General features: G+C 37.0%; 4 protein-coding genes across 5 annotated transcripts; 3 read left to right on the top strand and 1 right to left on the bottom strand.

Annotated features, from left to right (window-relative positions):
* The first annotated feature begins 4,009 nt into the window (after window positions 1–4,009).
* Window positions 4,010–13,519, top strand: RLT2 (Homeodomain-like transcriptional regulator). 2 transcript variants are annotated; one of them, XR_015411962.1, is made up of 19 exons: window positions 4,010–4,874; window positions 4,982–5,437; window positions 5,588–5,670; window positions 5,766–6,206; window positions 6,277–6,366; window positions 6,447–6,611; window positions 6,697–6,919; window positions 7,131–7,231; window positions 7,448–7,534; window positions 7,627–7,779; window positions 7,881–8,036; window positions 8,211–8,423; window positions 8,500–9,174; window positions 9,264–9,803; window positions 10,089–10,473; window positions 10,573–10,649; window positions 10,740–10,844; window positions 10,921–11,139; window positions 11,216–11,404. XR_015411962.1 is itself a non-coding variant. In XM_023698572.2 (19 exons), the coding sequence occupies exons 1-19, from the start codon at window positions 4,760–4,762 to the stop codon at window positions 13,244–13,246; spliced, it is 5,124 nt and encodes a 1,707-aa protein (XP_023554340.2). In that variant the 5' UTR covers window positions 4,018–4,759; the 3' UTR covers window positions 13,247–13,519. The 2 variants fall into 2 exon arrangements, 1 of the variants encoding a protein (XP_023554340.2); XM_023698572.2 differs by lacking the exons at window positions 10,921–11,139; window positions 11,216–11,404 and adding exons at window positions 11,528–11,788; window positions 12,449–13,519 and having other exon boundaries at window positions 4,018–4,874.
* Window positions 13,520–13,650: 131 nt separating this feature from the next.
* LOC111811748 (uncharacterized) lies at window positions 13,651–15,672 on the bottom strand. Its single transcript, XM_023698772.2, has 3 exons — window positions 15,294–15,672; window positions 14,655–15,067; window positions 13,651–14,173 (listed from the first exon to the last, which is right to left on the bottom strand). The coding sequence occupies exons 1-3, from the start codon at window positions 15,456–15,458 to the stop codon at window positions 13,735–13,737; spliced, it is 1,017 nt and encodes a 338-aa protein (XP_023554540.1). The 5' UTR covers window positions 15,459–15,672; the 3' UTR covers window positions 13,651–13,734.
* Window positions 15,673–17,611: 1,939 nt separating this feature from the next.
* LOC111811751 (uncharacterized) lies at window positions 17,612–19,017 on the top strand. The gene has a single exon (XM_023698777.2). It carries the CDS (start codon window positions 17,745–17,747, stop codon window positions 18,744–18,746), a length of 1,002 nt encoding a protein of 333 aa, XP_023554545.2. The 5' UTR covers window positions 17,612–17,744; the 3' UTR covers window positions 18,747–19,017.
* A 771-nt stretch (window positions 19,018–19,788) lies between these two features.
* LOC111811644 (26S proteasome non-ATPase regulatory subunit 2 homolog A) lies at window positions 19,789–27,793 on the top strand. The gene is made up of 25 exons (XM_023698603.2): window positions 19,789–20,133; window positions 20,437–20,537; window positions 20,722–20,842; window positions 20,927–20,986; window positions 21,185–21,252; window positions 21,360–21,402; window positions 21,565–21,630; window positions 21,760–21,798; window positions 21,888–21,970; window positions 22,765–22,879; window positions 23,104–23,178; window positions 23,577–23,735; window positions 23,810–23,917; window positions 23,996–24,100; window positions 24,178–24,318; window positions 24,393–24,497; window positions 25,114–25,335; window positions 25,490–25,603; window positions 25,674–25,889; window positions 26,309–26,368; window positions 26,454–26,567; window positions 26,663–26,748; window positions 26,847–26,955; window positions 27,037–27,215; window positions 27,298–27,793. Exons 1-25 carry the CDS (start codon window positions 20,008–20,010, stop codon window positions 27,371–27,373), a joined length of 2,691 nt encoding a protein of 896 aa, XP_023554371.2. The 5' UTR covers window positions 19,789–20,007; the 3' UTR covers window positions 27,374–27,793.
* The last annotated feature ends 156 nt before the right edge of the window (window positions 27,794–27,949 follow it).

The following is a 27,949-nucleotide window of genomic DNA, read 5'->3' as shown; positions in this document are numbered from 1 at the left end:
TTATAGTAGTCGCCACAGTACAGACATGTGAATTAGAAGGATCTTATGGGCATTGGAGCAATTTCATCCAGAGAGCTTATAGTAGTCACCTTCGAACTTCTTTTTCAATCATATTAATTTGTTGTGGGGTTTTCTGATGTGGCCTTTGCGGCTGTGTTGGTTTAGGTTTATAAGTTCTTTCATGTCTTAAATGTTTATCTTATATAGTCTATTCTATATTTCTTGATTTTAAACCTCTTTTTATTTTTATTTTTTAACTTATCGGGTTTGTTCGATGTTTGTTTTTGCAGCTGTGCATGTTGTTTGCATTGTTGATCTTATTTATGTTCTTGTGACTTTTGTATAAGCTTTTTAACTTGTTATCTCAGTAGAGTTTCTTTGGTGGAATGATTTGCTATTCTCTTTCGTGGTTTTCTTTTTTTTTTTTTTTTGTTCTTTCATTTATATTTGTTGTGGTTTTTTTATTTATTTATTTATTTATATATTTGTATTTTTTATCCTAACTTTTTATGTAATTATTTATTTGAATTTTGATAGTTTGTGATGGAACGGTCCCGTTTAGTGCTAAATTTGATGTGTTTGATTTACTTCTTTGTTTTTGCATTATAGATATCATGTTTTGTCAATTCTATTTCTCTTCTTGCGACTTTTGTTTGTGTGTTATTTGATTTGTAATCGGTTTAGTTAGTTTAATATTTTGTTATTTTATTTAGTTTAATGGCTTGTTACTTTTTTTCCGGGCTTCCCTGTTTTTCGTCCATTTCATTTTTTCTTGTTTGCTACTCTGTCGTTTTTTTTTTTTTTTCCCATTTTAGAATTGATTGTGGCTTATTTTTATATTTGTATTTTGATTCTAAATGTTTGTAGATGTTTGTTTGAATTTTAATTATTTGTGATATTTTTGTTACATTTGATAGGTCCATTACATTGTATTTTGATTCAAAATCTTTGTAATTATTTGTTGTTTGAATATTGATTACTTGTTACGAGATGTTTAGTATCTTCAATTTGAAGTGTTTGATTTCATTTTATCTTTTTGTTCTTTGTATGTTATTTGATTTGTCAATCATATTTTTATTTCTCTGACTTTTGTTTACGAGTTTTTTGTTCTAGAATTTCAATAGTGTTTGGTCAGTTCAATTGTTTACTTTTTTTCATGCTTTCTCTCTTTTTTTCGTAAATTTATTGTGAATTTTTGTAAATATTGTATTTTAATTCTAAATGTTTGTGAGTGTTTCCTATTTCTCTCTTTTTGTGGCTTTTGTTTGAGTTTTTTTTTTTTTTTTTTTTATTTGTAATCTCAGTAGATTTCGTCTTTCTTGATGCCGTGTTTAGTTTGAAGTTGTTGATTTTCATTTTTTTTTCCCCTTTTTCTTTTATTTGGTTTATTTTGATTAAAAATCTTTTATGTTTGTGGTTTCAAATTCTGATTGCTTTTGTTTGATGTTTTTGATTTACTTCTTTGTTTTTGCATTGTAGATATCGTGTTTTGTCAATTCTATTTCTCTTTTTGCGACTTTTGTTTGTTTGTTATTTGATTTGTAATCTCAGTGAAGTTTAGTTAGTTTAATATTTTGTTATTTTATTTAGTTTAATGGATTGTTACTTTTTTCCGTGCTTCCCTGTTTTTCGTCCATTTCATTTTTTCTTGTTTGCTACTCTTGGGCGATCTTAGTCAATTCTTTGGTTATTAGGATTTTCAACTCTTGAGCGATCTTGTTTTTCATGGTTGTGCTACTTAATCTTTGTTATTTTTTTTGTTTATATTTGAATGTATTCTGTTTTTTGGAATGGTTAATCTTAGAATTGAATTCAACTCTTGGGCGATCTTGTTTTTCATAGTTGTGCTACTTAATCTTTGTTATTTTTTTGTTTATATTTGAATGTATTCTCTTTTTTGGGAATGGTTAATCTTAGAATTGAATTCAACCCTTCGGGATCTTGTTTTTCATAGTTGTGCTACTTAATCTTTGTTGTTTTTTTTTTTGTTTATATTTGAATGTATTCTATTTTTTGGAATGGTTAATCTTAGAATTGAATTCAACCCTTCGGGGATCTTTTTTTCATAGTTGTGCTATTTATGTTTTTTTGTTTATATTTGAATGTATTCTGTTTTTTGGAATGGTTAATCTTAGAATTGAATTCAACTCTTGGGCGATCTTGTTTTTCATAGTTGTGCTACTTAATCTTTGTTATTTTTTTGTTTATATTTGAATGTATTCTCTTTTTTGGAATGGTTAATCTTAGAATTAAATTCAACTCTTCGGGGATCTTGTTTTTCATAGTTGTGCTACTTAATCTTTGTTATTTTTTTTTTTTTTGTTTATATTTGAATGTATTCTATTTTTTGGAATGGTTAATCTTAGAATTGAATTCAACTCTTCGGCGATCTTGTTTTTCATAGTTGTGCTACTTAATCTTTGTTGTTTTTTTGTTTATATTTGAATGTATTCTGTTTTTTGGAATGGTTAATCTTAAAATCGAATTCAACTCTTCGGGATCTTGTTTTTCATCCTTCCTCTATAGATATTGAATTTTCACGTTTCTTTTTTCTTTCTCTAAAGAGTAGTCGGTAAACTTATTCATTGCATTTAATGTTCATGTTTTTAGTTTTGAAATCTTAGCAATTGTTTATTGGAATTTGATTATGTTTTTTCATCAATTTTTTTATTATAGCTATCTTAAGTAATTTGGTTTTGAGTCAGTTTTGTAACCCAGAGTAACCTCATTGGGAAACAATATTTGTTATGTACATCTGGAGTTATACTTTGTAATCAACAAGGTAGCATAATTTTCGAAGAAAGATCATAGGAAAAGAATGTTAAAACTAAATTCGAAATATATTAAATTAAAACAAACCAATTTTAAATTATACAAAATAAGAATTGATTTAAAATTATTAAAAAAAAATTATGTTAGATTATTTTTCAATAGAAGTGCACGACATTATTTTTTTTTTATTTTATAAGTTTTGATTTTGATTTATCTAAAACTACTAGTCATGGGACAGTTCCGAATTAGCTTTGCCTACGCGAAGACTCGCCTTAAATGAAAATTGATTCAACCATATCAGCTTCTATATTCCAAGAGTCCTTCCTTCTTTTCGCACTATTACGGATACAAAAATGAAAATAATGTGCAAAATTGGATTCGATTGGCAGCTACTCCTATCTTGACTATGGATTCGAGCCATAGCACATGGTTTTATAAAATTGTACGATTTTTCCGATCTAAAGTAGGTTTTACATGAAGAAACTTTGGCTCTAACATGTTAAACTCGGTATTATTAAAAAATAGAGAAATTGGAAAACCTTCTTCTTGTGCCAAAGATCTTATCATTTCTGAAGGAACGGGAATTACATCTCTTTTCTATTGGAAAAGTGTATTGGAAATTAATAAATAAATAATTTATGTGAAACACTTAAATAAGTTTACTCCATGATATTGTTATTATTTTTTTATAATGTGCAAAATTGGATTCAATTGTCGACTGCTCCTATCGTAAACATGATTGACTACGAATTCGAGCCATCGCACAAGGTTTTATAAAATGTACGATTTTTCCAATCTAAATAAAACAGGTTTTACATGAAGAAGATTTGGCTCTAACATGTTAAACTCAGTATTATTAAAAAAACAGAGAAATCTGAAACCCTTCTTCTTGTGCCAAAAATCTTACCATTTCTGAAGTAAGTTGAGTTACATCTCTTTTATATAACCTCATTGAAGTTTTGAATGAAACAGTTTATTGGAAATTAATAAATAAATAATTTCTGCCAAACACAGAATTTTGTAAAGAAACAAGCATAATGGGCTTAAAGGACACCCAAAGCCCAAAAGAAGGCGGAAAGTAAGTCCAATCCAAAGCCCAACAAGAAGTTGAGAGGGAGAGAGAGAGTAGAGGAGGGGAAGATCTCTCACCCAAAAGATTGTGCTTAACGTCGCATCTGATCTGACAACAAAATACCACCATCCCCTTCTTCCAAATCCAAAAAAAAAAAAAAAAAAAAAAAAGAAGAAGAATCCTCTAAAACCCCAGCATTTAAAATCCTAAACCCCATCGATTCCCACTTTAATTCTTACTAAAATTAAAAAAGAAAACAAAAACAAAAATAAAATATGACTGTGATTACAGAGAGCTGGGTTCATCACAGGCATTGCAATGGCAAATGTTTTTGTTTTCCTTCTTCTTCTCTGTATTTAATCCTTAAATCAAACTGGGTTCGCTTATTATATTTTTATTCATCTCAGTTCCAACATCAATTTCAATGGCGAGAAATTTCTTCTGACTCGCCACTGCCTCTTCTGCTACTGCTACTGCCCTCCTATGCTTTCACTACTGTTTGATTTTGGGTTCTGTTTCCCTTTTTTCCTTTTCTTCTTTTCCATTTTTTGTTCGTTTCCAGTCATGCCCACATCTCAGTCACACTTGCTTCTCTTGTTTTGATTCTCCCTAGAGAGAGAGAGAGAGACGTCTATCGATCACTCTTGATGGAACGAAACCTTCCGTCAAAACCTAATTCCATTATTCTTTAATGGGAGAGAATGCTTTAAGATCACCAAAAGATATGTAGCTCTCTGCTTTTCTCTTTTGTTTGCACTTGCCGTGATGCTCTGGGATTTTTCCTTTTTCGGGTATGAAATGAATTTAATGGGTGAGAGATTGAGTATTGTGTGGTGGTAACTTGGGTTTGGCTGTTTTGTTATTTTGGGGTTTCTGGGTGGGTTGGGGGAGGATTGGAGCTTTGTCTTGTTGACAATGGAGGTTAGTTCTGAGGGAGAGAAGAAGCCACCACCATCTGTGGAGGCGACGAAGACCAAAAGGAAAATGAAGACTGCTTCGCAATTGGAAATTCTTGAGAAGGCTTATATGGGTGTGTGGTTTCTTTGTTATAACTTCTTTTCTTTGTGGAATGAACGAATGGTGGTTGTTCCTTTGTTGAGTTTATTTTGAATTGCATTTGTTTTGATGTTGATGTAGGGGAGCCTTATCCATCGGAAGCACTACGAGCTGAGTTGTCGGTGAAGCTGGGATTGTCGGATAGGCAATTACAGATGTGGTTCTGTCACCGGAGGTTGAAGGACCGGAAGCCGCCACCAGTTAAGCGACCAAGGATGCCTTCTCCAACCATGACGGTAGCTGCAGATGTGAACCCAGTTGGGGGAAGTGGTGAGAAGAACGAGAGCACTTCAGGATTGGGGAAAGGGTCAAATGCATATGCTCATCCAGTGGACGTGAGGCCTGGAGTTGCTGTTGCGAGGATTGGCCTTAACTTACCTTCAATGAACAGATTCTATGGGTCGCAGCAATCTATTGCAGAGCTTCGGGCCATTGCTTTAGTAGAGGCTCAGCTAGGAGAAGCTTTGAGGGAGGATGGACCAATTCTTGGCATGGAGTTTGACCCTCTGCCACCAGGGGCATTCGGGGCACCGATAGGTAAGATTGGTTATTTGTCCATGATTTCAGTTGTTCTTTAGGAATTTTGGATAATCTGTTTCAGGGTCGTTGTGTTTACTGCTGTTTGTGCTTTTGCTAGTAAATATTATTGTTTTCAGACACTTGAGTGAGTGTTTCATGTTGCTATAGGAGTCACTGCTGTCAGTGATGATGAGAAGAAAACCGGACAGTTTTTTGAGGTTAGTAAGCAAAGAGATATAGAGCAGATTGAGGTCAGTCTTCCTTCTTTCATTCACATATTATCACTCTTTTGCTCTGAAATGAAGCTAAAACGGTGTGTCTTTCCTTTGTCCTTTTTATTTCATAGCATCATCAGATGTCTGGGAGGACTTTGCACGAATACCAGTTTCTTCCAGAACAGCCAACTGCAAAATCTGATGAACACGAGAGAGATATCTCATCTTACCAGTATGGTACTCATGCAAATGTTCATAGTATCAGCAGGACTCTGCCGATGGCTTCTGGACACTCATTTTTGCATGGACATGAACAAATGTCCTCCAGCTATTGTTCTCAAGTTCAGATGCCCAACCTGAGTATAGTTGCTCAGCAAAGCAGACGGAGCCACAACTTATTATCTTCCATGGGCGAGCATGATAATAGTTTATGCAGGAGTTCTCTTGTAAATATTTCTATGAATCCTCTATATGGCACTCACTCAACTGCTCATCCAGAATTTACATCCATTCTATCTGATAAGAGGGTCGTTCGTGGAAACAATGTTGTATGGATTGAAAAGAAGAGCAAGGTATAGTGAAGATGTTATAATTTTATAGTTTTTACAAATAAAAATTTATTTCTGTATTTGTTTCAACAAGAATGATGAGGCCAGAATAGCACGGGAAGTTGAAGCTCATGAGAAAAAGATGCAGAAAGAACTAGAGAAACAAGATGCTCTGAGGAGAAAGGTCTTATATTTATCTTTTGTGAATTATGCCTTGCATGTTTCTTGTGGAAACTCAACCTTTTTTTCTCTCTCTCTCTCTAGAGAGAAGATCAGATAAGGAAAGAAATGGAAAGGCATGACCGAGAAAGGCGAAGGGAAGAAGAAAGACTGTTGCGTGAGAAGCAAAAGGAGGAAGAAAGATGCCTAAGGGAGCAAAGGCGTGAAATGTTGAGGAGAGAGAAGTTCTTGCATAGAGAGTCCATTAGAGTCAGTTTGGTGGCCCATAGCTAATTGTATTCTTCTTGTTTTATTAATTAAGTGATTTACTTCCCCAAAATGTATATATATTTAGGCTGAGAGAATTAGACAGAAAGAAGCACTGCGCAGGGAAAGAGAAGCAGCAAGGCTTAAAGCTGCCAATCAGAGGGCCGCTGCTCGCCAGATGGCTAAGGAATCAACAGAACTTGCTGAGGATGAACGCCTGGAACTCATGGAGTTAGCTGTGTCAAGCAAGGGATTACCTTCAATAATGTCTCTTGATCAAGAAACTTTAGAAAATTTGGAGTTATTTAAAGGTTTATGCTTCTATTAACTTCCTTGATTGTTTAAATTCATTGACTATCAAGACCATTTTACACGTGATTACTTGTGAGCTTTAATTTAGTGACAATTCCAGCAGTTTAGAAAAATTGAGTATCCAAAGTCATTTTTTCATTATGTAGGCTTTGGCTTTTCAACTTCTTTTCATTATTCAGCAACTTAGCTATTGACATAAGTTACATGTAGATATGCGGCCAAACTTTCCCCCTGAATCTGTGCAAATGAAAAGGCCTTTTCCAGATCATCCTTGGATTGAATCTGAAGCGAATGTGGGAAACCTTCTCATGGTAAGATTTATTAGGTGTTCTATTTGTTTTCATTCTTTTAGCATTGATTGAGAGTGGAATTTATACTTTATAATTGATGAGAGTATTCTGTTCCCTCTGGCTGGGAGGCATATATTGCCATTGAAGAAACTGTTCGAAAATGATCTATTATATGAATGCTGAACTGTTATGTGTATTTCTAGGATATGAATGCTGAACTGTTATGTGTATTTCTAGGCGTGGAAGTTCTTGGTTACTTTTGCTGATGTTCTTGGCCTTTGGCCTTTTACTCTTGATGAGTTTCTTCAAGCTTTTCATGATCACGTAAGTTCTTGTCTTAAAACTTTCTTTATCTATAACCCGACTTTTGAATCTGCCTTGTGATACTCATCATTTATTGCCCTACAATATTTCAGGACTCAAGGTTATTAGGTGAAGTACACATTGCTGTTCTGAAATGCATCATAAAGGATATTGAGGATGTTGCTAGAACCTCCTCTATAGGTCTAGGATTCAATCAGAGTAGCGGGGCCAACCCTGGAGGTGGCCATCTGCGAATAGTTGAAGGGGTGAGGCTCCTTGGTGGTTATTACTACTCTTAAAGTTTGTCCATGTTTCTAATATGGTTCTTTGTTCACCATCAAGTTGCGTTGTTGGCACTCTATATCAGGCATATGCTTGGGGTTTTGACATATGCAGCTGGCAGCAACATTTAAATCCTTTAACATGGCCTGAGATACTTAGACAGTTGGCCTTATCAGGTGGGTTAGGTCCTCAACAGAGGAAAGGGGGGAATGCTGAACCAGCACATCATGATGAAAATGAGGTGAAATTCTTTTGCCCAGCTTTGAAGAATGTGGAAGCTGCTGACTAGGCTTTGTTTTCTTTTATTGTCTCTGTTTAACATATGATCTCTTATCAGGTGAAAAAAGAATACTGTTTTTTTTTTATTATTATTAAAAAGGGTTCCTATTTCTATTTTCTCTTGCTCCTTGTAAAGCAGGGTAATGATGCTGCAGACATCATTTCAAATTTACGCAATGGTTTGGCTGCAGAAAAAGCTGTTGCTATAATGCAAGAAAGGGGATTCTCCAATCAACGCAAATCTAGGCATCGATTGACTCCTGGAACTGTAAAATTTGCAGCTTTCCATGTTCTTTCTCTTGAAGGAAGCAAAGGTCTTAATATTGTTGAAGTTGCAAATAAAATTCAGGTACTTGGTCAAAATTAAACGTCTGAACTTCATCCTTTCTAATGTTTACGCTACTAATTTGCCGTTTCTTTTCAAGAAATCTGGACTTCGGGATCTTACAACAAGCAGGACACCAGAAGCTTCTATTGCTGCTGCATTGTCTAGAGACTCAAAATTATTTGAAAGGACTGCTCCTTCAACGTATTGTGTCCGCTCTCCCTATAGGAAAGACCCTGGCAATGCAGATGCCGTATTTTCTACTGCAAGGGAGAGAATTCGCACATTCAAAAGCGGGATTTTGGATGGTGACGATGCTGAAAGAGATGATGGCTCCGAAGTTGATGTTCCTGAGGATGCTGAAGTTCATGATTTGGGCACTGGAGGAAATTTAACAAAACAACATCAAAGTCCTGAAGTATGCCCTCTAGATGAAATGACTTCTGTTGCAAGTGGAAATGGATGTAATGAGATTAGAGATATTTGTAAAGTCGGTATGGAGAATGGTGGTCCTTATACATCTATCCTGGACATCAAAGGTAGGGTAAAGGGGGAAGAAAGTCCTCCCGTTGAACAACCTATTTATATTTCTGGAATTTGCACTGGTCAATATCAAGAAGATTCAACTTCTGATGAAGGTGATCATGGTGAACCTTGGGTCCAGGGTCTTACTGAGGGAGAGTATTCTGATCTTAGCGTTGAGGAGCGACTTAATGCACTATGTTCATTAATTGGAGTGGCACTTGAAGGAAACTCAATGCGAATCATCCTTGAAGTATGTCTCTGCTGCACTTTTGACATAACTTGATAAAAACGCCTTCAGTCCTTTTGTTTCTTTCATCTTATGGATTCCATGTCTTACAGGAGCGTCTAGAGGCTGCAAATAGTTTGAAGAAGCAAATGTTGGCAGAGGCGCAAATTGACAAGCGACGCATCAAAGAAGAGTACGTCTTGCAGATCCATGACTCTTCGAGTGTGGGAAACAAGTCTGAATTTAAAACTACGTCGTCATTGGATGCAACAAGGCTCAGTGCAATTCTAAATATTGGGGAAGAAAATAGAGAAGGACCATTAGACACTGGTTTTCAGCAAGAGGACTGTCATAGTTCACATAATAATTGCCCCTCGGAAGGACTGCAAGTGCAAGATGTACTTGTTGAGGCAGATAATTCACAGCTTCAACATTCAGTAGTAGCGGTTGAAAAGTCAAGGTCACAAGTGAAATCTTATATTGGACACAAAGCAGAAGAGATGTATGTGTATAGGTCTTTACCTCTTGGTCAGGATCGAAGGCGTAATCAATACTGGCAGTTTACTTCATCTGCTTCTCGAAATGAGCCTGGTAATGGCAGAATTTTTGTTGAGTTGCATAATGGGTCTTGGAGGCTTATCGATTCTCCTAAGGTATTATATGTCAAATTCTTACATGTAATATAACTAATGCTTTAACTAAAGTTTTGATGCATCACTCTTAACTAAAATTCAAGTGAATGTGAAGCAAAATTTCACTAGCTGCTGCATTGTCCGATATCATCCCAAAAAAAAAAAAAAAAGTCTCATTAGGATGATCCCAATTAACTATAAATTCAGATGTAACGATCCATTGTTCATCATATCTATCGAAGATTGCAAGCGTGGCTAAGGTTCTCTGCTTGTTGATTTTTATTGAACTATTGGATGTCCATGCAGGGATTTGATGCTCTCTTAGCTTCTTTGGATGTTCGTGGGATCAGGGAATCTCATTTGCATCTCATGCTACAAAAATTAGAAAAATCTTTTAAAACAGCTACTAGGGGGAATATACTGCAAGATAGCCAGAGGACGGGTGAAGATGCTGCTGGCCAGCATTGCAATGCTCATAATAATGGTCCTAGTAGTACTGTATATGCAGATAACCATGATGGATTTGAAAGTTCAACATCCTTCAGAAGTGAGGCTGAAGAAACTGGTTCAGATACGACCGAATCATTAAAGAGATACCTTGATTTTGAGAGCTGGATGAGGAGAGAGTGCTTCAGTCTTTCAGTTCTATCCGCTAACAAACATGGAAAGAAGCAGGGCACACAATTACTAGGTATTTGAGATCTTTATCAATTCATTTATTCTGAAAATTTCCACCACTGCCGTTCTTCCATCTTCTTATATTTTCCTGAACACATGGTCCAACGTATAGAGAACATTGGTCTATCTTGGTGTTCATCTTCCCCCTTGAGGATTAGATTACTTAAGATGCTGTTGACTTTGATTGAGGTGAGTTCCCTTCAGTTGTAGTGTAGCTTAAACTATTTATGTTGACTGTCATTTATGGTGCAACTGTCATTTTTCTTATCTGGCGCATAGGTTTCCATTCCAGGGGAAGCTTTTCAACCATCCTGGACAGATATCGAAAGAAAAACTTGGAGTTCAAAACTTCTGTCTTCATCCTCTGCTGAGGACGTTCTTCAGGTTAATATCTAAATGCACTTGATCACCTTTTCCCCTTTTCATCCGTGCCACGCCCCCACTAAAATCATTTTGTTAGATGATGCACTATTTCGTTATACCACAACTATAAGATGTAAGGAAGTTCAACAATCTCGAGAGTATGTGTATGCTACAAGAGTGACGGTTGGCTCCTTGTTCATTGGGACTCATTGGAACACGACCAATATGACTCCTACTTGGGCACCCCTCCATTTTATACTATTAGTTATGGTATTCAAAACTTCTGTCTTCATCCTCTGCTGAGGACGTTCTTCAGGTTAATATCTAAATGCACTTGATCACCTTTTCCCTTTTTCATCCGTGCCATGCCCCCACTAAAATCATTTTGTTAGATGATGCACTATTTCGTTATACCACAACTATAAGATGTAAGGAAGTTCAACAATCTCGAGAGTATGTGTATGCTACAAGAGTGACGGTTGCCTCCTTGTTCATTGGGACTCATTGGAACACGACCAATATGACTCCTACTTGGGCACCCCTCCATTTTATACTATTAGTTATGGTATTCATTTCCCGGATGTCTTGGTTCTGATATTTGTTGGTTGGTTCTATACTTGAAGATTCACAAAATTGTCAAGGGATTTTCCCCGTATTTCTTTAGTTAATCTTTTGCATTTGTTTCCTAACATCCTTGCTTTCAGATTCTGACTCTGTTGGAGAATGGCATTAAGCGGGACTTTATGTGGTCTAACTATGAGACCACCTATGAATTGTTGGCTTGCGTCAACCCACCAGGAAGTTACACTTGTCATAGTTCTTTCCCTGAAACAGTACCAGTTCTTCCATGGATACCACTTACAACGGCTGCTGTGGCATTGAGGCTTTTGGAATTTGACGCTTCCCTCTCTTACAGTCTGCAGCAGAAAGCTGAGTCTCAAGCTCAGGGGTCAATGGACATAAAAGTGAGTCTTTCATGTTCATGTCCTGAATTTAGACTAAATCAAATAGACTGCTTTTGTCATTGTGCGTTCTTAACTTCATTGAGATATAGAGGTAGAAAGTATTGTCCCTTTCTAAGAAGGATGGACACGGGACACAACGTGAATACGTTTAGACTTACAAATCTGAAATGTGGTTACTAGAAGGATGCAAGAGGGAGAGGGAATACAATTTTATATACATGTTTTGCAACTTTTCGGGTCTGAGTTTTTCATTCACATTTACATTATACAAGATAGGGAAGCAATTACCGAGTTAACAAGCTACACAACTTGTGGCCGTGTGAGATCCCACATCGGTTGAAGAGGGGAATGAAACATTCCTTATAAGAGTGTGGAAACCTCTTCCTAGTAGACGTGTTTTAGAACCTTGAAGGGAACTCCAGAAGGGAAAGCCCAAAGAGGACAATACCTGCTAGCGATGGGCTTGGGCCGTGCCCCAAATGTGTTTAGAACTTGTTTGAGCATGTTCACGTTGTCCAAACCTGCAACAGTACTTGTAGTACCTTGACATGGCTTATTATTCTCCTAACGCTAAGTTCATTGGTAGTACGAGTAAAAACTCATTCTAAGTTTGTTGGATTTAGTTCTGATCTGACATCATTCTTTCATTATTTTTTTTAGCCCTTGTCAGATTCTGCAACTGCTATAATTTCAAATGAGCATGTCAAAGAAGCAAACTTGATATATGGCGGGGTTGGACCCTCAAGCTCTGATTATGGACAACTAGATAGCAAAAGAGGACATGGACGTATCAGAGGTGGAAAATCACATAAAAGAACCAATAGCATGAGGCCTGTATCTGATAAGAGCACTGGCAACAACCGAAAAATATTAAGGCAGGTGCTTATGTGGGAGGACGGACAGGTGGAAGAACAGGGAGGATTTAGGCGCGGTCGTCGGAGTGCTAGAAGCAGGCAAAAATCAGGAAGGAAGATCAAGTTTGGCTCTGAGGGAGGTCATCCTGAAGAAACAATCAATGAAACATCAAAATTATCTCTGGACAACAGTCATGAATGGAATGATGATCAGAACACAAGGATGCTGCAACGAAGTGATGGAAGTCCAAGCAGTTCTGATAGGTTGATTTCCATCGATAACAGTGGTAGAGTGGAATATGATGATATGCTGGTAGATGGCCGTGCTCGATCTTGGCAAGCTGGCTATCTACCGACTAGCCGAAGTTACGAAATAGATGAAGACAGAGAGGATGATCTCTCTGCTGATGGAGAGAGGGGTAACACCATGGACGAAGAATACAAAGAGTATGATCTTTCTGATGGAGGGAGGGGTAATGTCATGGACGAGGAACGAGATCTTTACGTTGAACACTATATGGATGGGGAGTACAATGAAGAAAGTAACAGGAATATAGAGGATAATATGGAATTGCAATCCGCCTCCTCAGATTACAGTAACTGAAACAGGATTTGTGTTCTTTGTTGGATTTAAAGGCAGTGGCACAATCCTGAAAATGGAAGTGGATAGCTACCTAAGGACTAATGCAATGTCATTGTACAATACCATCATGTTCATCTTGCAAGCTGAAGCTGATGATTAATAAGAATATGTACGTTTTCTAACAAAAGAACAGACATTGTCATTTTAATAGCTTTATTGTCACCGCCACAATGAATGTACATCGCCCTCTTTTCAATAGGTATGATATGAGATAACTAAAATAGTTCTACAGAAGTTAAGAATCTCCATAATCAGATCTCTCCAGCATTCACTTGTTTCAGGTAAAGAATTAATTTGGAGTTGCCCTAAGGAGACATATTTACGAACAAAAAAGTTGCTTAAATACAAAAAACAAGATGGACCCATTTTAGCAAAACTTTCAAACACTGTATTCGCAATGAGTGGTTCTTGAGTTGATTACAGAAAAACCAAGCCAACAAATCATAATATTACTGACCCAAGAGTTTCTTGATCCCAGCCTTCTGCTCTGTAGTCAGCCTTGAAGGGAACTTGATGCTAAATTTAATTCTCAAGTTCCCCTTCTTTGTTGAATCTTTCTGCATAGGCATTCCTTCTCTTGGGACGACCTCCTCGTAGCTTGGATTTACCACATTGTTGATCGGGATCGTTAGACTTCTCCCATCCAAGGTGGTGAGATGGACAGTGTAACCAGTCAACGCCTCGGCCAATGATATCTTTTGCGTGACAATTAGGTCGTTTCCATCACGAGTGAACACACTGTGTGGCTTCTCGTCGATGATGAAAACAAGATCTGCAGGTATTACATTAGGCTGCTCGTTCCCTTTCTCGGGAAATGTGATCTTTGTTCCTTTCTTCCAACCTGGTTTTATGTCAATTGTTAAGATCTCTTCCACTGTTACAATCTTCCTGTACATACAAAACGAACGAGAGAGAGAGCGAGAGGGCGATGGATGAGTGTTTATACCGCGAAGCAGAGGGGGAACATGTAGCTTAAAATGAACATTCAATCCACGAAATCCACCAAACAAAAACTATTTTTCCTACAATAGCAGGAAACATGAATTTACCTGTTCACAAGGGTAACAGACAACTAGCCAAACTCATCCCACAAGAGCAAATATTCAAGGGGATGAATAGCAACAATCCCAGAGTAAATGGTAGCATTCTTAAAGCTGAAGACCACACATTGCATATCCACACAAACATGCATTATCAAACAACATTCCATTTAGGAAAATGAAAAAGAGCAGCCATTTTGATAATCTAACGATACTTTTTAAACTCTTCAAAAGCTGAAGTCAAGTTAATGGAAGCTATTGAAGCCAAGTTTGAGAACGCAAGGGAATGCAATCAAATCTGTAGAAGTACAGCAAAGAAAGATGATTACCCGCTCGTGTCTGAAACTTCTCGAGATATTTTCATTTTCTTGGTAGTTCCTTTGTATAAATCTTCAAGGCTACAAGGCAATTTGTTCTCAATTGGAGGAGCTTTACGAGAAGCAGCTTGGCTCATGGATCCTCCCCCACCTTCTCTAAAAGACGTAAATATATCATCACCAAAAATGCTACTTGAAAACCTTGGTCCCCCTCCCATTCCTCCAAACGGGTTCGAAGACCCAAAAAATTCCGCATAAATATCTTCAGCATTTCGCGGATTGAATCTAAATGTTGATGACCGGTCGCCGGTGGAAAAGAAGGAAGCTCCACCAGGACCACCAGCATCAGGCGGCGGCACCTGACCCTTTAAACCCTCTTCACCATATTGATCATAGATTTCTTTCTTCTGTGGGTCGCTAAGAACCTAAATTCAACATCGAAACAGAACCAAATCTAACATAAGGTAACCGAAATATCCAGCGAATTAGACAAAAACAAGAAGAGGAAGGAATTCCATTGGTATTGACATTCAAGATACGACATAACAACCAAACCCCATGAAATTTCAACGCCGTCGAGTCTAAGAATCTGATAGATCGATCTACACAAAGTCATTGGATTATTATTCGGATAAGTGACAAAAGACGAACCTCATAAGCTTCAGAGATCTGCTTAAATTTAGCCTCGGCATCTTTCTTGTTATTTGGGTTCTTATCAGGATGCCATTTCATAGCGAGCTTCCTGTAAGCCTTCTTCAAATCATCATCTTTGGCATTCCGATCAACTTGTAAAACCTTGTAATAGTCGATTCCCATTGCCCCCTTCACTTTCCCTCTCCAGAACTTCCTCCTCCTTTCTGGCGATGATGTTCTGCAAGAATCGAGAGTGGGATTTCGCGCATTAGAAGCTCGGATTGTTCGATTGAGCAAAACCTTTAGAAACTTCCAGAAATTATCTTTGGGCAACCTTTCTGTCAAGTTCCAAAAAATAGGTCATTTTAGTTTCCATTCATGAAAATGGGCTAATTTTCAAAATGCTGGTTCTTTTAACCTCATTAAAAAGGTGAAAAGATATTTATACCCCTCTCTTTACCAACCAAGTGGAAAGACATTTATGTCCCTACATTATTCGACGATGGTTTAACTAACGGTAACGATAGCATATTGTGTCATTTGTTAATGGTTAGCCTAAAATGATATAGAGGAAATATTTTGTTATTGTTTACGTACGAAGGGTTGGAGGGAATATCTGGATTAGGGTAATGACCTAAAATCTTAGCTACTGGAAATTTTTGGCACGGTGAATGCATGAAGGGTATTAAGGGATTTTTTTTGCATCAATAAAGTGTGAGTCTTCGTCATTCTTAATAATGAATGCACAGGACTTTGGACATTAATGAGAGCACAAATATTAACATGAGGTCAAATTCATCTGGATTTAAATGGCTATGTTATAATCTCGACCTAGTTTACTCAACCATTTTTTGGGTAGGATCTTATGGACTCGACCAAAAATTAAGAGATTAAAAAAATCAACTGAAAATCATGCAATCCGATCAATATTTATACTTTCTAATTATGAGACTGTTTGAGAGTTATGCAAACCGATGTTGAAATATGAAATCGGATAAGAATCCGACCAAAAAAATATGACAAATTAAGCCAAGCTGATTTTTTTAGTTTAAAATCAAGAAGTATATCGAATTTAAGATTAAGAAATAAAAAGACCAAATTTGTCCGTAAACCTCGTCTATTGGGCTTCAACCAAGCCCAAAACATGAGGATTCATTGGTGGACAAGTGGCTCTACCGTTTCCATTTTGTCAAAGCAAGGCCCATGTTATTCCGGCCCGGTCCAGACCAGACAAATTATTAATCCGCATAGAAGGCCCAAAGCCCAAAGCCCAAAGCCCAAAGTCCGTGGTGCAATCCTTATCCACCAAACTTGGCTTTATTTTCAAAGTTGAAAAAGTAGAGTTTTGAATTCAAATACAAATAAAGCTAAAAGTCAAAGAGTTTCTTCCCCTCCCTCATCAATGAAAAGCCAACACAAACTGTTACAAAAAGAAGAGCTGTCGTTGTTGTTCCTATGATTACGCCATGGATCCCTTAATTAATTTTCTTCAACTTTACTCAACCATTCTTCCAAAACCCTAAACCCAAATCTTCCCCTTCCAATTCATCATACCCTTACCCTTTTTACCTAAAGTAGTTGAAATTCAATATCTTTGTTCGAGTATAGCCATTATTAATGTTTTTTCTTTTCGTGCAACAAATATGCTGTACAAGAATTTAAACTTCTAACCTCAACAAAAATGAGTACATATTCATTGCTGTCACTACGATTGTGGTATAGAAGAATGACTAGCTACCCGTCCTCAAAATGGATCTAATTGCACTTCACGCTCCACGTTCTTTACGTCTTTCTCGAGCCTTAGGTTAAATTTGTGACCCGAACAAAATGCATAAATTTTCTCCAAAGATAATGGGTTGATTGGGCAACTTGAAATACGATAAAGGGCATTGTTGATAATTGATTCGGTGCCCAATTGAAACCCATCTCTTTACTATAAGAAAGCAAGAAAGTGTTTACACTGCAAAATTTAACTACTAAAGGAAAAACAATGCCACCTTTTGACTGTGGAAGATTCTTTTTGTTTTTTATTTTTATTTTTATATATAATATATATATATATATATATATATATATATAACTATTATTATACCCGTAGCAAAACCATGAGAGTTAATGCTCAAAATGTACCATTATCATACCATTGTGGAGAATCGTGTTCCTCCCACAAAGTGTAATTGAATTCTAAATTTTTAATTAATTAATTAATTTTATATAAAAGTGAGTGTTTTTTCTTTTTGGCAGAAAAATTAGGTAGGCCTGTAATGGTGGGCATTCAAGTGCACAGCACATGCAGCGTGCACTATATTTCCACTACCATTATGTTTCATCTGCCCCACACCCTTCTTCTAATTCCCTCAATCCCCGCATAATTCATCGCCCGTAAATCCCATATATAAGTTCAACCATAGCAAACCATAGATTTTCGTACCTTTTTCTTCCTCTCTGCATTGCATCAGGATCACTTCCATGGCTATGGCCGCTTCAATTACGTTCAAGCATCTCCCCTTCATTTTTCTCATCCTCTCCTCTGTTCAAATCGAAGCCAGAGTCAATAAATTCTTCAGCAAATTTATCCACACTGATCGCGATGTTGTTCTTCCCGTAGCCTTTTCCCCGGCGCCGGTCTCTGTTCCGCCTGAGATATCTCCATCTCTGGCGCCAGCGCTAGCTCCCGCGCCGTTTTTCGACGAATCGCAGAATGCTTACGGTCTGTACGGCAGTGATGCAGACGACAGCGAAGGTAGCCGGACGATCACCGACGTGGAAGAGGAGATTCTCGCGGAGGACGGTGAGGACGAGGAGAGCCACAAATCTGGCTATCAGACGAATTTACACAGTGACAATTTCGAAAGCCCTAAAAGATCTGAGAGCAATAACGACGGGAACAGTGGATATAGAAATTCCGAGTACGAGAGCAACAATGTTCACAGAAATTCCGAGTACGAGAACAACAATGAACACAGAAATTCCGAGTACGAGAACAACAACGAATACAGAAATTCCGAGTACGAGAACAACAACGAACACAGAACTTCCGAGGACGAGAACAACAATGAACACAGAAATTCCGAGTACGAGAACAACAATGAACACAAAAATTCTGAGTACGAGAACAACAACGAACACAGAAATTCCGAGTACGAGAACAACAATGAGTACAGAAATTCCGAGTACGAGAACAACAATAATGAATACAGAAATACCGAATACAAGAGCGATTTCGAGAACAACGGCGTCAGAAATTACCAGTACCAGAGCAATGTCGAGGGCGATGGCTACAGAAAGAGGCGATACGAACCGACGGAGCAGCAAGGGATGAGCGACACCAGATTCATGGAGAACGGAAGGTACTATCACGAAATTAACTCAGGAATTGGAGAAGAAAACAAATCATACGGAAGCAAAAAGTATCCGAACGAGTTCGATTCCATGGAGGAGTACGAGAAGAGTGAGGGATTTCTTCCTTGATGCATAGAGGGAGAATTTTAGGGTTTAACTTAAACTTGAACCCCTGAATTTATGGAGGTTTTTTTAAAATTATTGTTTGTGTGTGATTTTAGTGCTCATCTTTTGAGTTGTGATTGTTTTCGCACAACTTGAATCAATGTTCTTAGTGTTTGTATGTTGTTTAACATATGAAAAAAGGTATAGCAATACTTGGAAGGCTAGCTGGGCTCCAACCAGCTTGGGATGATATTGGAAAATTTTTGTGGAAAAAAAAAAGTGTTATTTTGGATTATGGACATGTAAAATGTTATTTCCTTAATGAAAAAAAAAAAAAATAATAAGTAAAAATTGAAATAAATGATATTTTAGAAAAGAAAAAAAAAATCAAACAAATTTGAATTTCCAAGTTATAAAACAATCTTTAAATTTTTGTAAATTAGGTAACCTCAATCAATTAAATATCAATTATATGTACCATTATAAAATTTATTAAATCTAATATTAAAATTTTAATTTAGTATATTTCTTTAGTGAAGGTCTTGCCTTTAAGATGAAGATAAGATTCGTTTGTCGTTGGTCCTTTGAACACTTTTCGGTTGGGGTTCGCATCGAGGACACCTTGTTACACAGTTGAAAGGTCGAATTTAGAGTGAGCTGTTGCTTCGTCGAAGAAAAAAACGAGTGACTTCAAAATTTGAATAATTGGAATATAATTCAATTTGAAAATATAAAATTGAATTTAGATGGATTGTTACATATTTAATATATTTGATATATACCATAATAAAAACCTCCCCAAACTAAAACTCTCAGAATTTGCACGTCTTCTCTCGATTTTAGTCTTTATTAGACGAGAACCATCGATGTTTTAATGGGCTGCCTCCAGTAAAGCCCATAAAACGAGTCCAATAAAAACGGGCCGCTCGACAGTTGTTGGACCTTATTTATCTTGGGCTATTTTACCAATTTGGGCCTATGAATATCCTCAAGAAGCCCATTTTCTGAAGATCGAATGTAAACCGACCCGACTCGGGAGCAGAGAAAACCCCCTCTAACACCCCAATTTTAGTTTCTTGCTCAGGAGGAAAAGGAAAAAGCAACTCCCTTCGTTTATATTCTTCTGCAGGCGATCCAATCCCAGGTTATTCGGGACAATTTCTTCCATTTCCAATCCTGTTACTGATTTTGTTCACTCCCTTTGTTCGCATTCTTCATTTTCCTCCTGCTCGATCTTCCCCTCTCATTCGAGGGCTTTGATTCTTTTAGTCTTCTTCTCTGCACAATGGCGCGTGACCCAAATGGCTCTGCTGGCGGCGGTGCCAGTAACAGCTCCCAGCGCGAGGAGGCCACTTTGAAAGTCCCATCGAAGGACCCGAAGAAGAAGGACGATAAGAAGGAGGAGGATCTGGTATGGTTCATTCAATTCTTTGTTACTTAAGGGCTTGGTTTCTGTCTGATTTCCAAGAAATCAGAAGAATCACCCAAATTGAAACTGGATGGATGGTGGCTTTGGTGTAAACTTTTTTTAGTGTACTCTGAAAATTTTCTACTGAGCTTTGCTTAAGTCGTTTCTGTACTTATAAGAGGTTATTCGCAGTATGAGTTGAAGCGAGGGAATATTTAGATTAGTTCATGTGCGATTTTAGTTTTCCCTCTTATGTTTCCTGTAGTACGTTGCGTATTGATCTGACATGGGTTATTGCGTGCACAGTCGGAAGAGGATCTGGCTTTGAAGCAACAGTTGGAGCTGTACGTGGAGAGAGTTCAGGACCCCGATCCTGGGTTGCAGAAAGTTGCACTTGAGAGTATGAGGTTCGCATTCTTATTTATAGTTCAGTTAAAACAGAAACCGTTACTTTAAAGGTATCTTACCCTGCTCGTGGATGTTTGCAATTATGATATAGATTGATATACCGGATTGGATAGGTTTATGAATCGTGCATATTTTCTTCAAGGCCTTCATATTTTGAACTTATTTGAGAACTTATAATTCCAGGCAGGAAATTCGAACCTCCACAAGCTCCATGACTTCTGTTCCAAAGCCTCTAAAATTCCTTCGCCCACATTATGGAACTTTGAAAGCTTATTATGAAACAATGGCAGACTCGGATTTAAAGGTGGTTTACTCTCAGTATTGTAATCCACTATCGATTTGGTTTTTCTATAAGAAAAATGTAACTCTACTTGCTTCTCTATTGCAGAAATACATGGCGGACATACTATCAGTATTAGCACTGACAATGTCTGCAGAGGGAGAACGGGTTTGTCTGCTTTCCTTAATATTGATCGCCATGTGTTCCTTTTGTTTCTTTGTTTTAATATCATGTGCATGGAGCATTTTCTCTGTTTTTGATGTCTCTGTGTCTTACAGTCTCGTGCTTATGCCTTATTCTAGCTCTGTTACGTGGGCTTATGCAGTCACACTTAAATATAAATAATTTATTGTCGAACTTTCTCAGGAAAGCCTTAAATACAGATTATTAGGTTCAGAAGGTGATATTGGTTCATGGGGCCATGAGTATGTAAGGTGAGCATATTAGTACAACATTCTTGTGCGACTTATTACATGGTTCTTTGTCAGAAGGTATTATCTGTATTATACTCATTATTTTCTAAAATATATTGTAACCTCAGGAACTTGGCTGGAGAGATTGCTCAGGAATACACCAAGCGGCAGGTAGTGACAATTCTATTCGAATATGCAATAACTTTTTTTTTCCTGACCTAATTAATAGATTATAACATAAATATGCTTGTCTTTATGCTGATCGTATATTTAATTTTATTGTACTAATTAGAAGTGTACTTACTGTTGCTTTCTTTACTTTCTTTGTTTCAGGGTGAAGAGGCGCCCATTGATGATCTGATGGAACTTGTTCAAGAAATTGTTGCTTTTCACATGAAAGTATGTCTGCATAACAAGTCAACGGATCAACTTTGTTTGAACCTTCTTTGGACACTAAGCCATAGTTTTCTGTAGATAATGTGATACTGTTAGCAATTGGCATCTCTAATTATTTTTATTGATCTTCAGCACAATGCCGAACCTGAAGCTGTTGATCTCTTAATGGAGGTGAGATACTAATTTTTATTTTATTTTTGTTTGGGGTGGGATGGGGAAAAGGGTATGGCTGACTGAATTATTCATGTGACTTGTACCAGGTTGAAGATCTTGATCTGTTAGTAGAGCATGTTGACAATACAAATTTCAAAAGGACCTGTATCTATCTTACTAGTTCAGCCAAGTATGTCAGCTCATCTTCTTGAGTTCTTGTAGTACATATAATTGCACTTCCTTCATTTTTACTACTTGTCTAGGAATTATTGTCTGATATGAACGGTTATGTTTTCAAGCTTGTTTGGGCTCTCTGTCTAAATTTCTTCGTGATTGATGCCTTTTCTTAATTAATTTCAATTCAAAGTTTTAGCTGAACTATTATTTTTTCTGAAGAATATGATGGGCGTCTGTCATGTTTATGGATTTGAAGCAACTGCGTCATGTTTGTTTTACTATTCTTTTAAAGAAAATGGTTTACTTTATTACTTTTTGAATGCTGTGGTATTATATTATGATGATAATTAAATATGCTACCTACAGTGAGAGACTTCTCAATTTTAAATAGGTGTTTGGCTAATCCAGGTGTTGTGGTGGGGCTTTTTTTGGGGGTTTTGGCTTGAGACTAAAAGTAAGGTTTTTGGAAGGGTTCAGAGGTCTTGGGTATAGGCTTAATTTGTGTTAGGTTTAATGCCTTTTGGTGTTGGCCTCAAAGGTTTAATTATCCAATATGCTCAATTTTAGATGGGAGCTCATTTGTGCATAGTTAGCTCGGGTTATTTTTTTAACCTTTTTTGTTGGGCTTGTATGCTTTCCTATATTCTTTTATATTTTCTCGATGAGACTCGATTTTCCATTAAGAAGTCATAATATATGATTATTATTTATTCACAAACTTATAACCTCTAATAGTGCAAGCTTTTCCTTTTCCATTTTTTGAATCCTTCTCCTTGATTATGGTATTTAACATCGCCAACATCACAGATATCTTCCTGGACCTGATGACATGCTAGCTTTGGACATTGCATACATGATATATCTAAAATTTGAAGAGTATACCAATGCACTTCAGATTGCATTGTTCCTTGATAACTTGCAGGTTTTCCCTCTATTTTAACCTTGAAATTTTTGCCCATTAATATCAGTTTGGGACTTGAGTATTATTATGTTATATCATCAGGAGTATAAAGTATCATCCTCGTTTCTTGGTGAAAGATGATGAATTTTAAGCAGTTTTTCCCCTTGTGTTTCATACCTAGTATATTTGAACTACTTAACCATCGAACTATGTTGAAAACCTCTTTAAATTTCATTTTGTTTCAGTATGTCAGACAGATCTATCAAGCCTGTGATGATATGCAGCGTAAAAAGCAGTTTTCGTACATACTCGCTCGACAGGTAAGTTCTGATAATCTATATATTAATCGTTATGCTATTTAGTGTCGGTTTATTGGATCTATTTTCTGATGCATTGATGTTAGGCATTTTGTGTGCACTTTATTTTGTATAAATGCTTAGAATCTGAATCTGAATCTGAATCTCAAAATTGTGTAGTACTTGATTCCTTTGGGCTTCAAGAGATGATTGGGTGGGGTACCAGTTTGTATAATACATTATGGTGCATGTATATCACTAATTACTATTATCGGTTGGTTATTGGATTATTTTGGGAGAGAGAATTTATGATTTATGAATGGTTGACATGACTAGTTCGTCAGTGACCGACTATTATCTTATCATTTTGTACCATTAAAAAACTTTTTTCTTCAATTAACTTCTTTTTTTCTTTCATACAGGGTACTAGTTTTGAGCTTGATGACGACATGTGTCCAGATGATGATGAGAGAGAGGCAATGCAGGAAATCATCAATAATGCCAAAATAAGTGAAGGTTATCTCACCCTTGCTCGTGACATTGAGGTCATGGAGCCTAAATCTCCAGAAGACATCTATAAGGTTATCTCACCCTTGCTCGTGACTGTTATATCCACATTCTCATTATACTGATTTCCGTCCTTGAAATATTTCAGGCACATTTGCTTGATGGCAGAGCTAGTGCTGGTGCAAGTGTTGATTCTGCTAGACAAAACTTGGCTGCTACCTTCGTTAATGCTTTTGTGAATGCTGGCTTTGGTCAGGTAAGAGATGTTCAATCAATGTGCAGAAGAAGTGGCATGTTACTTCGGGCTTCTTATTATTTGTTATTGTCATTCCAGGATAAGTTAATGACAGTTACGCCAGATTCATCCAGTGGCGCTTCTTCAGGAAACTGGTTATTTAAGAATAAAGAACATGGGAAGATGAGTGCTGCAGCAAGTTTGGTAAGTTTACACCATTTCCGTCTTTCCATTTTGTTTAGCATCTGGTTTTGTCTTATCATTTATCATCATGATCACAGGGTATGATTTTGCTTTGGGATGTGGATGCTGGACTTTCTCAAATTGACAAATTTTTGCACAGCAATGATAACCATGTTGTTGCTGGAGCATTGTTGGGAGTTGGTATTGTCAATTGTGCTATCAAGAATGATTGTGATCCTGTGAGTTTTTTTTCTTTATTGTGCAGAACGTTGGAATCCATTTCAATTTTCTGAACTGTCTTCTCTCTTTTCAGGCATTAGCACTTTTAATAGAATACGTTGACAAAGAAGATGCATCCACCCGTATAGGTGCAATAATGGGGTTGGGCATTACGTATGCAGGAACTCAAAATGAGCAGGTTACCACCCATCTTTCCTATTTCTGTTTGTAGGCTTAGTGGATGTCAGAACAATGAATTAGCTTTTGAAAATCTCCTTTTTCCCTGCAAGTGATGCTTTGGGATTTCTATAATGTTTTGCTTTTGTACTTCTAATTATACAACTTTTCTGGGTCATTTTGACAATTTTCAATTAATTTAGTTCAAAAATTAAATTTTATTAATATTAACATTTTTTTTTATGTATAGCATATTTAACATTTCTACGGGTTTGACAAATCCCAAAATCAGGTTTTTCCTCTGGGTTTTATGCTTTTCGTTTCTTCCCCATTGGGAGAATGTATGTTGGAGCTTTTTTCTTCATTTTCATGTATCGATGAAAAATCTCTCTCTCTTTCTCTCTCTCTCTCTCTCTCTCTCTCTCTCTCTCTCTCTATATATATATATATATATATATATATATATATATATATTATACATACATACATACATACATACATACATATATGTATATATATACACATATATATAGTGTAACTACAAGTTTGTGGTATAAGATACTGTAATGTATGTTTTCACAGGTCAATGATTTTTTTCCCATTCCTTATTGATACTCTTGCATTTTGTATCCTTTCAGCTGCGGCTAAAACTGACCCCTATATTAAATGATTCAAGAGCTTCACTTGATGTGATTGCATTCTCTTCACTCTCATTGGGTTTAATATTTCTTGGCTCCTGCAATGAGGAGGTCGCCCAAGCAATTATATTTGCATTAATGGATCGAAGTGAGTCTGAATTGGGAGATGCTCTAGGTCGCCTTCTACCACTTAGCCTTGGTCTTCTATACCTTGGAAAGCAGGTGCGACTGCAGTCTGCTGTGAATACATTGTCTATCGTAATTATGATTATTTTCCTGTGTTTTAAGATTGACCTTCAACTGATGCTTTAGGCATCATGCATTTTGTGGAATTTAAGGCTTTTCCTTTATAACTTCCTTCTCTTGGTTCTAACAGGAAAGTGTGGAGGCCACAGCTGAGGTTTCCAAGACATTTAACGAGAAAATCAGAAAATACTGCGACATGACATTGCTCTCCTGTGCATATGCTGGAACTGGGAATGTACTTAAGGTATGCAGTGTAGTTTATCAATGTATTAACATAATGCACCAACTTAGCTGTCTATCTCTCCCCCATTTAGGTTCAAAACCTTCTTGGTCATTGTTCTCAACATCTTGAGAAGGGTGAAACTCACCAAGGAGCTGCTGTTCTTGGAATTGCAATGGTGGCAATGGCTGAAGAACTGGGTTTGGAGATGGCAATTCGTTCATTAGAGCATCTTTTGCAGTATGGGGAGCAAAATATTCGTCGTGCTGTTCCCTTGGCTCTTGGTCTCCTTTGCATTTCAAACCCCAAGGTCAGTATGATGTGTTTTTTGATGAAGACCTGTTATGTTCTGATCTATTCTATAATTTTTGAACTATAAAGTTTTCCAGCCAAATAAGTAGAGGGGAAAAAGATAGTAATTGTAAGGGTCAAGAGCTCTATCATTTCATGAAACAGTTCACAGTAAGGTAATAAGGTTTAAAGCATGCTGCAAATGCTCCTATACAAAGAAGTGTACAGCAAACACTCCAACATCCTAGTATAGAGAAGTATGCCACATATTCCTACTTCTAATAAAGATGCTATATTGAGCTAAGCGAAGACTTCTTAGTGAGTTGGTTCTTATAAGGATGCCATATTGAGCTAAGCAAAGGTTTCTTAGTGAGTTGGTTTTGAGTGTGGACGATTTTTCAGGCCAAATTTAATTGTATGACTGGATAATTTGACCAGGTTAATGTTATGGACACGTTAAGCAGACTCAGCCATGATACAGATTCTGAAGTAGCAATGGTGAGATTCGAGTTTTTGGTTCATTTTAGTTTCTTCACTGCTTTTGTAGAAATTCAATGTTAAAATTCTTAAATGGATGTTACAGGCAGCAGTGATCTCCTTAGGTTTGATTGGTGCTGGAACCAATAATGCGAGAATAGCTGGCATGCTTCGGAATCTTTCGAGTTATTACTACAAAGATGCGAGCCTTCTTTTTTGTGTAATGATGCCTATGAAATTTTCCATTGTGGAGTTCCCTTTTTACATAATGTGAAGAATTAGTGTCTGATACCTTCATTTTGTAAATGTTTGCAGGTCAGGATTGCCCAAGGGCTTGTACATTTGGGGAAGGGCCTGTTAACTCTTAACCCCTATCATTCTGACCGATTCTTATTAGCACCGTCAGTGACTGCTTTGGAGAAACCTAGTTCTATTAGTCTATCTTTTTGAAGTTTTATGTTTTATCATCTTGTTTCATAGTATGTACTCCTCATTGCAGGACCGCGCTTGCAGGATTAATAATCATGTTGCATGCATGTCTTGACATGAAAGCCATTATCCTGGGGAAATATCACTATGTGCTCTACTACCTTGTTTTGGCAATGCAGGTCCGTCTTGGTTGATTATCTCGTGTCATTCTGTTTACTGGTTTTCTATTTTTTCCCCCTTCTGACTTTCAAGTATGACAGCCGAGAATGCTGTTGACTGTGGATGAGAATCTCAAGCCTCTTTCAGTACCTGTTCGGGTGGGTCAGGCTGTTGATGTCGTTGGACAGGCCGGTCGTCCAAAGACGATCACTGGTTTTCAGACTCACTCAACCCCAGTTCTTCTTGCTGCTGGTGACAGGGCAGAGCTGGCCACTGAGAAGTACTAGAACTAGCCATATAGTTTGTGTAATTTTTTCCAGACTTCGATAAATCATAAGCTAACTTTAGCTGTCTTTGTTCAGGTACATCCCTCTTTCTCCAATCCTAGAAGGATTCGTCGTTTTACAGGAGAACCCAGAATACAGAGAAGAGCAGTAATAGCAAGCCATTGTAAGTAGGAACGGACAAAACACTGCTGCTTGATACGAGTTCTAACCAGGATGTTGGTGGACGTAAAAAGCATGATGCGGGATGTGGTTCGAGTTTAGTTACGCTCGTCGTAATGTCATCCAACCAGTGCATTTGTAGCTTTGAGATGAACAGCCATGAGTTCGAAAGAGGAAATGTGCCTGAATTGATTTAGTTAATATTTCATGGTTAATACTTAGTTCCCCTCGACTTGGGATCTTTTTGTATTGATTTTTAGAGAATAGAAACTCTCTCCATTTGCTTAGTTTAATTTGATGCAACGACAATATCGAGTCACCTTTCGTTGTTTTGGGTTCTTGAACGTTCCAGTGTCCCGTGGATTGTTTTGTCTATGATACAAATTCCTCGTAAGGTGGATGTTCAAAATTATTCTCGAGCATGTAATCCTTTTAAGTGCTAGTTTCCTACTATAAGAACTAGTTAAAAATATATTTGAGAGTGATTTTGAATACGAGTCGTTCACATAAAACTTATAAAGATTTATAAATTTATAAATATTTAGTTTTGGGTTATAATTAAAAGATT

The sequence above is a fragment of the Cucurbita pepo genome, chromosome 15, assembly GCF_057944985.1.
Source record: "Cucurbita pepo subsp. pepo isolate OVF chromosome 15, ASM5794498v1, whole genome shotgun sequence".
In the NCBI taxonomy this organism is placed as follows: domain Eukaryota; kingdom Viridiplantae; phylum Streptophyta; class Magnoliopsida; order Cucurbitales; family Cucurbitaceae; genus Cucurbita; species Cucurbita pepo.
The sequence above is the reverse complement of the archived record's forward strand: the minus strand, read 5'-3'. Positions and strand labels throughout refer to the sequence as shown.

Bases quoted from the DNA above. Each gene is read 5' to 3' on its own strand.
- LOC111811748 (XM_023698772.2), bottom strand. From the start codon at position 15,458: ATGGGAATCGACTATTACAAGGTTTTACAAGTTGATCGGAATGCCAAA. The intron at 15,068-15,293 runs GTTCGTCTTTTG...TGTTGAATTTAG, and splicing joins AGATCTCTGAAGCTTATGAG to GTTCTTAGCGACCCACAGAA. The intron at 14,174-14,654 runs GTAATCATCTTT...TTGTATGTACAG, and splicing joins GAAGTTTCAGACACGAGCGG to GAAGATTGTAACAGTGGAAG.
- RLT2 (XM_023698572.2), top strand. From the start codon at position 4,760: ATGGAGGTTAGTTCTGAGGGAGAGAAGAAGCCACCACCATCTGTGGAG. The intron at 7,232-7,447 runs GTAAGATTTATT...GTGTATTTCTAG, and splicing joins ATGTGGGAAACCTTCTCATG to GCGTGGAAGTTCTTGGTTAC. The intron at 10,650-10,739 runs GTGAGTTCCCTT...TCTGGCGCATAG, and splicing joins TGCTGTTGACTTTGATTGAG to GTTTCCATTCCAGGGGAAGC.
- LOC111811751 (XM_023698777.2), top strand. From the start codon at position 17,745: ATGGCTATGGCCGCTTCAATTACGTTCAAGCATCTCCCCTTCATTTTT.
- LOC111811644 (XM_023698603.2), top strand. From the start codon at position 20,008: ATGGCGCGTGACCCAAATGGCTCTGCTGGCGGCGGTGCCAGTAACAGC. The intron at 20,134-20,436 runs GTATGGTTCATT...TTGCGTGCACAG, and splicing joins ATAAGAAGGAGGAGGATCTG to TCGGAAGAGGATCTGGCTTT. The intron at 21,799-21,887 runs GTGAGATACTAA...GACTTGTACCAG, and splicing joins CTGTTGATCTCTTAATGGAG to GTTGAAGATCTTGATCTGTT.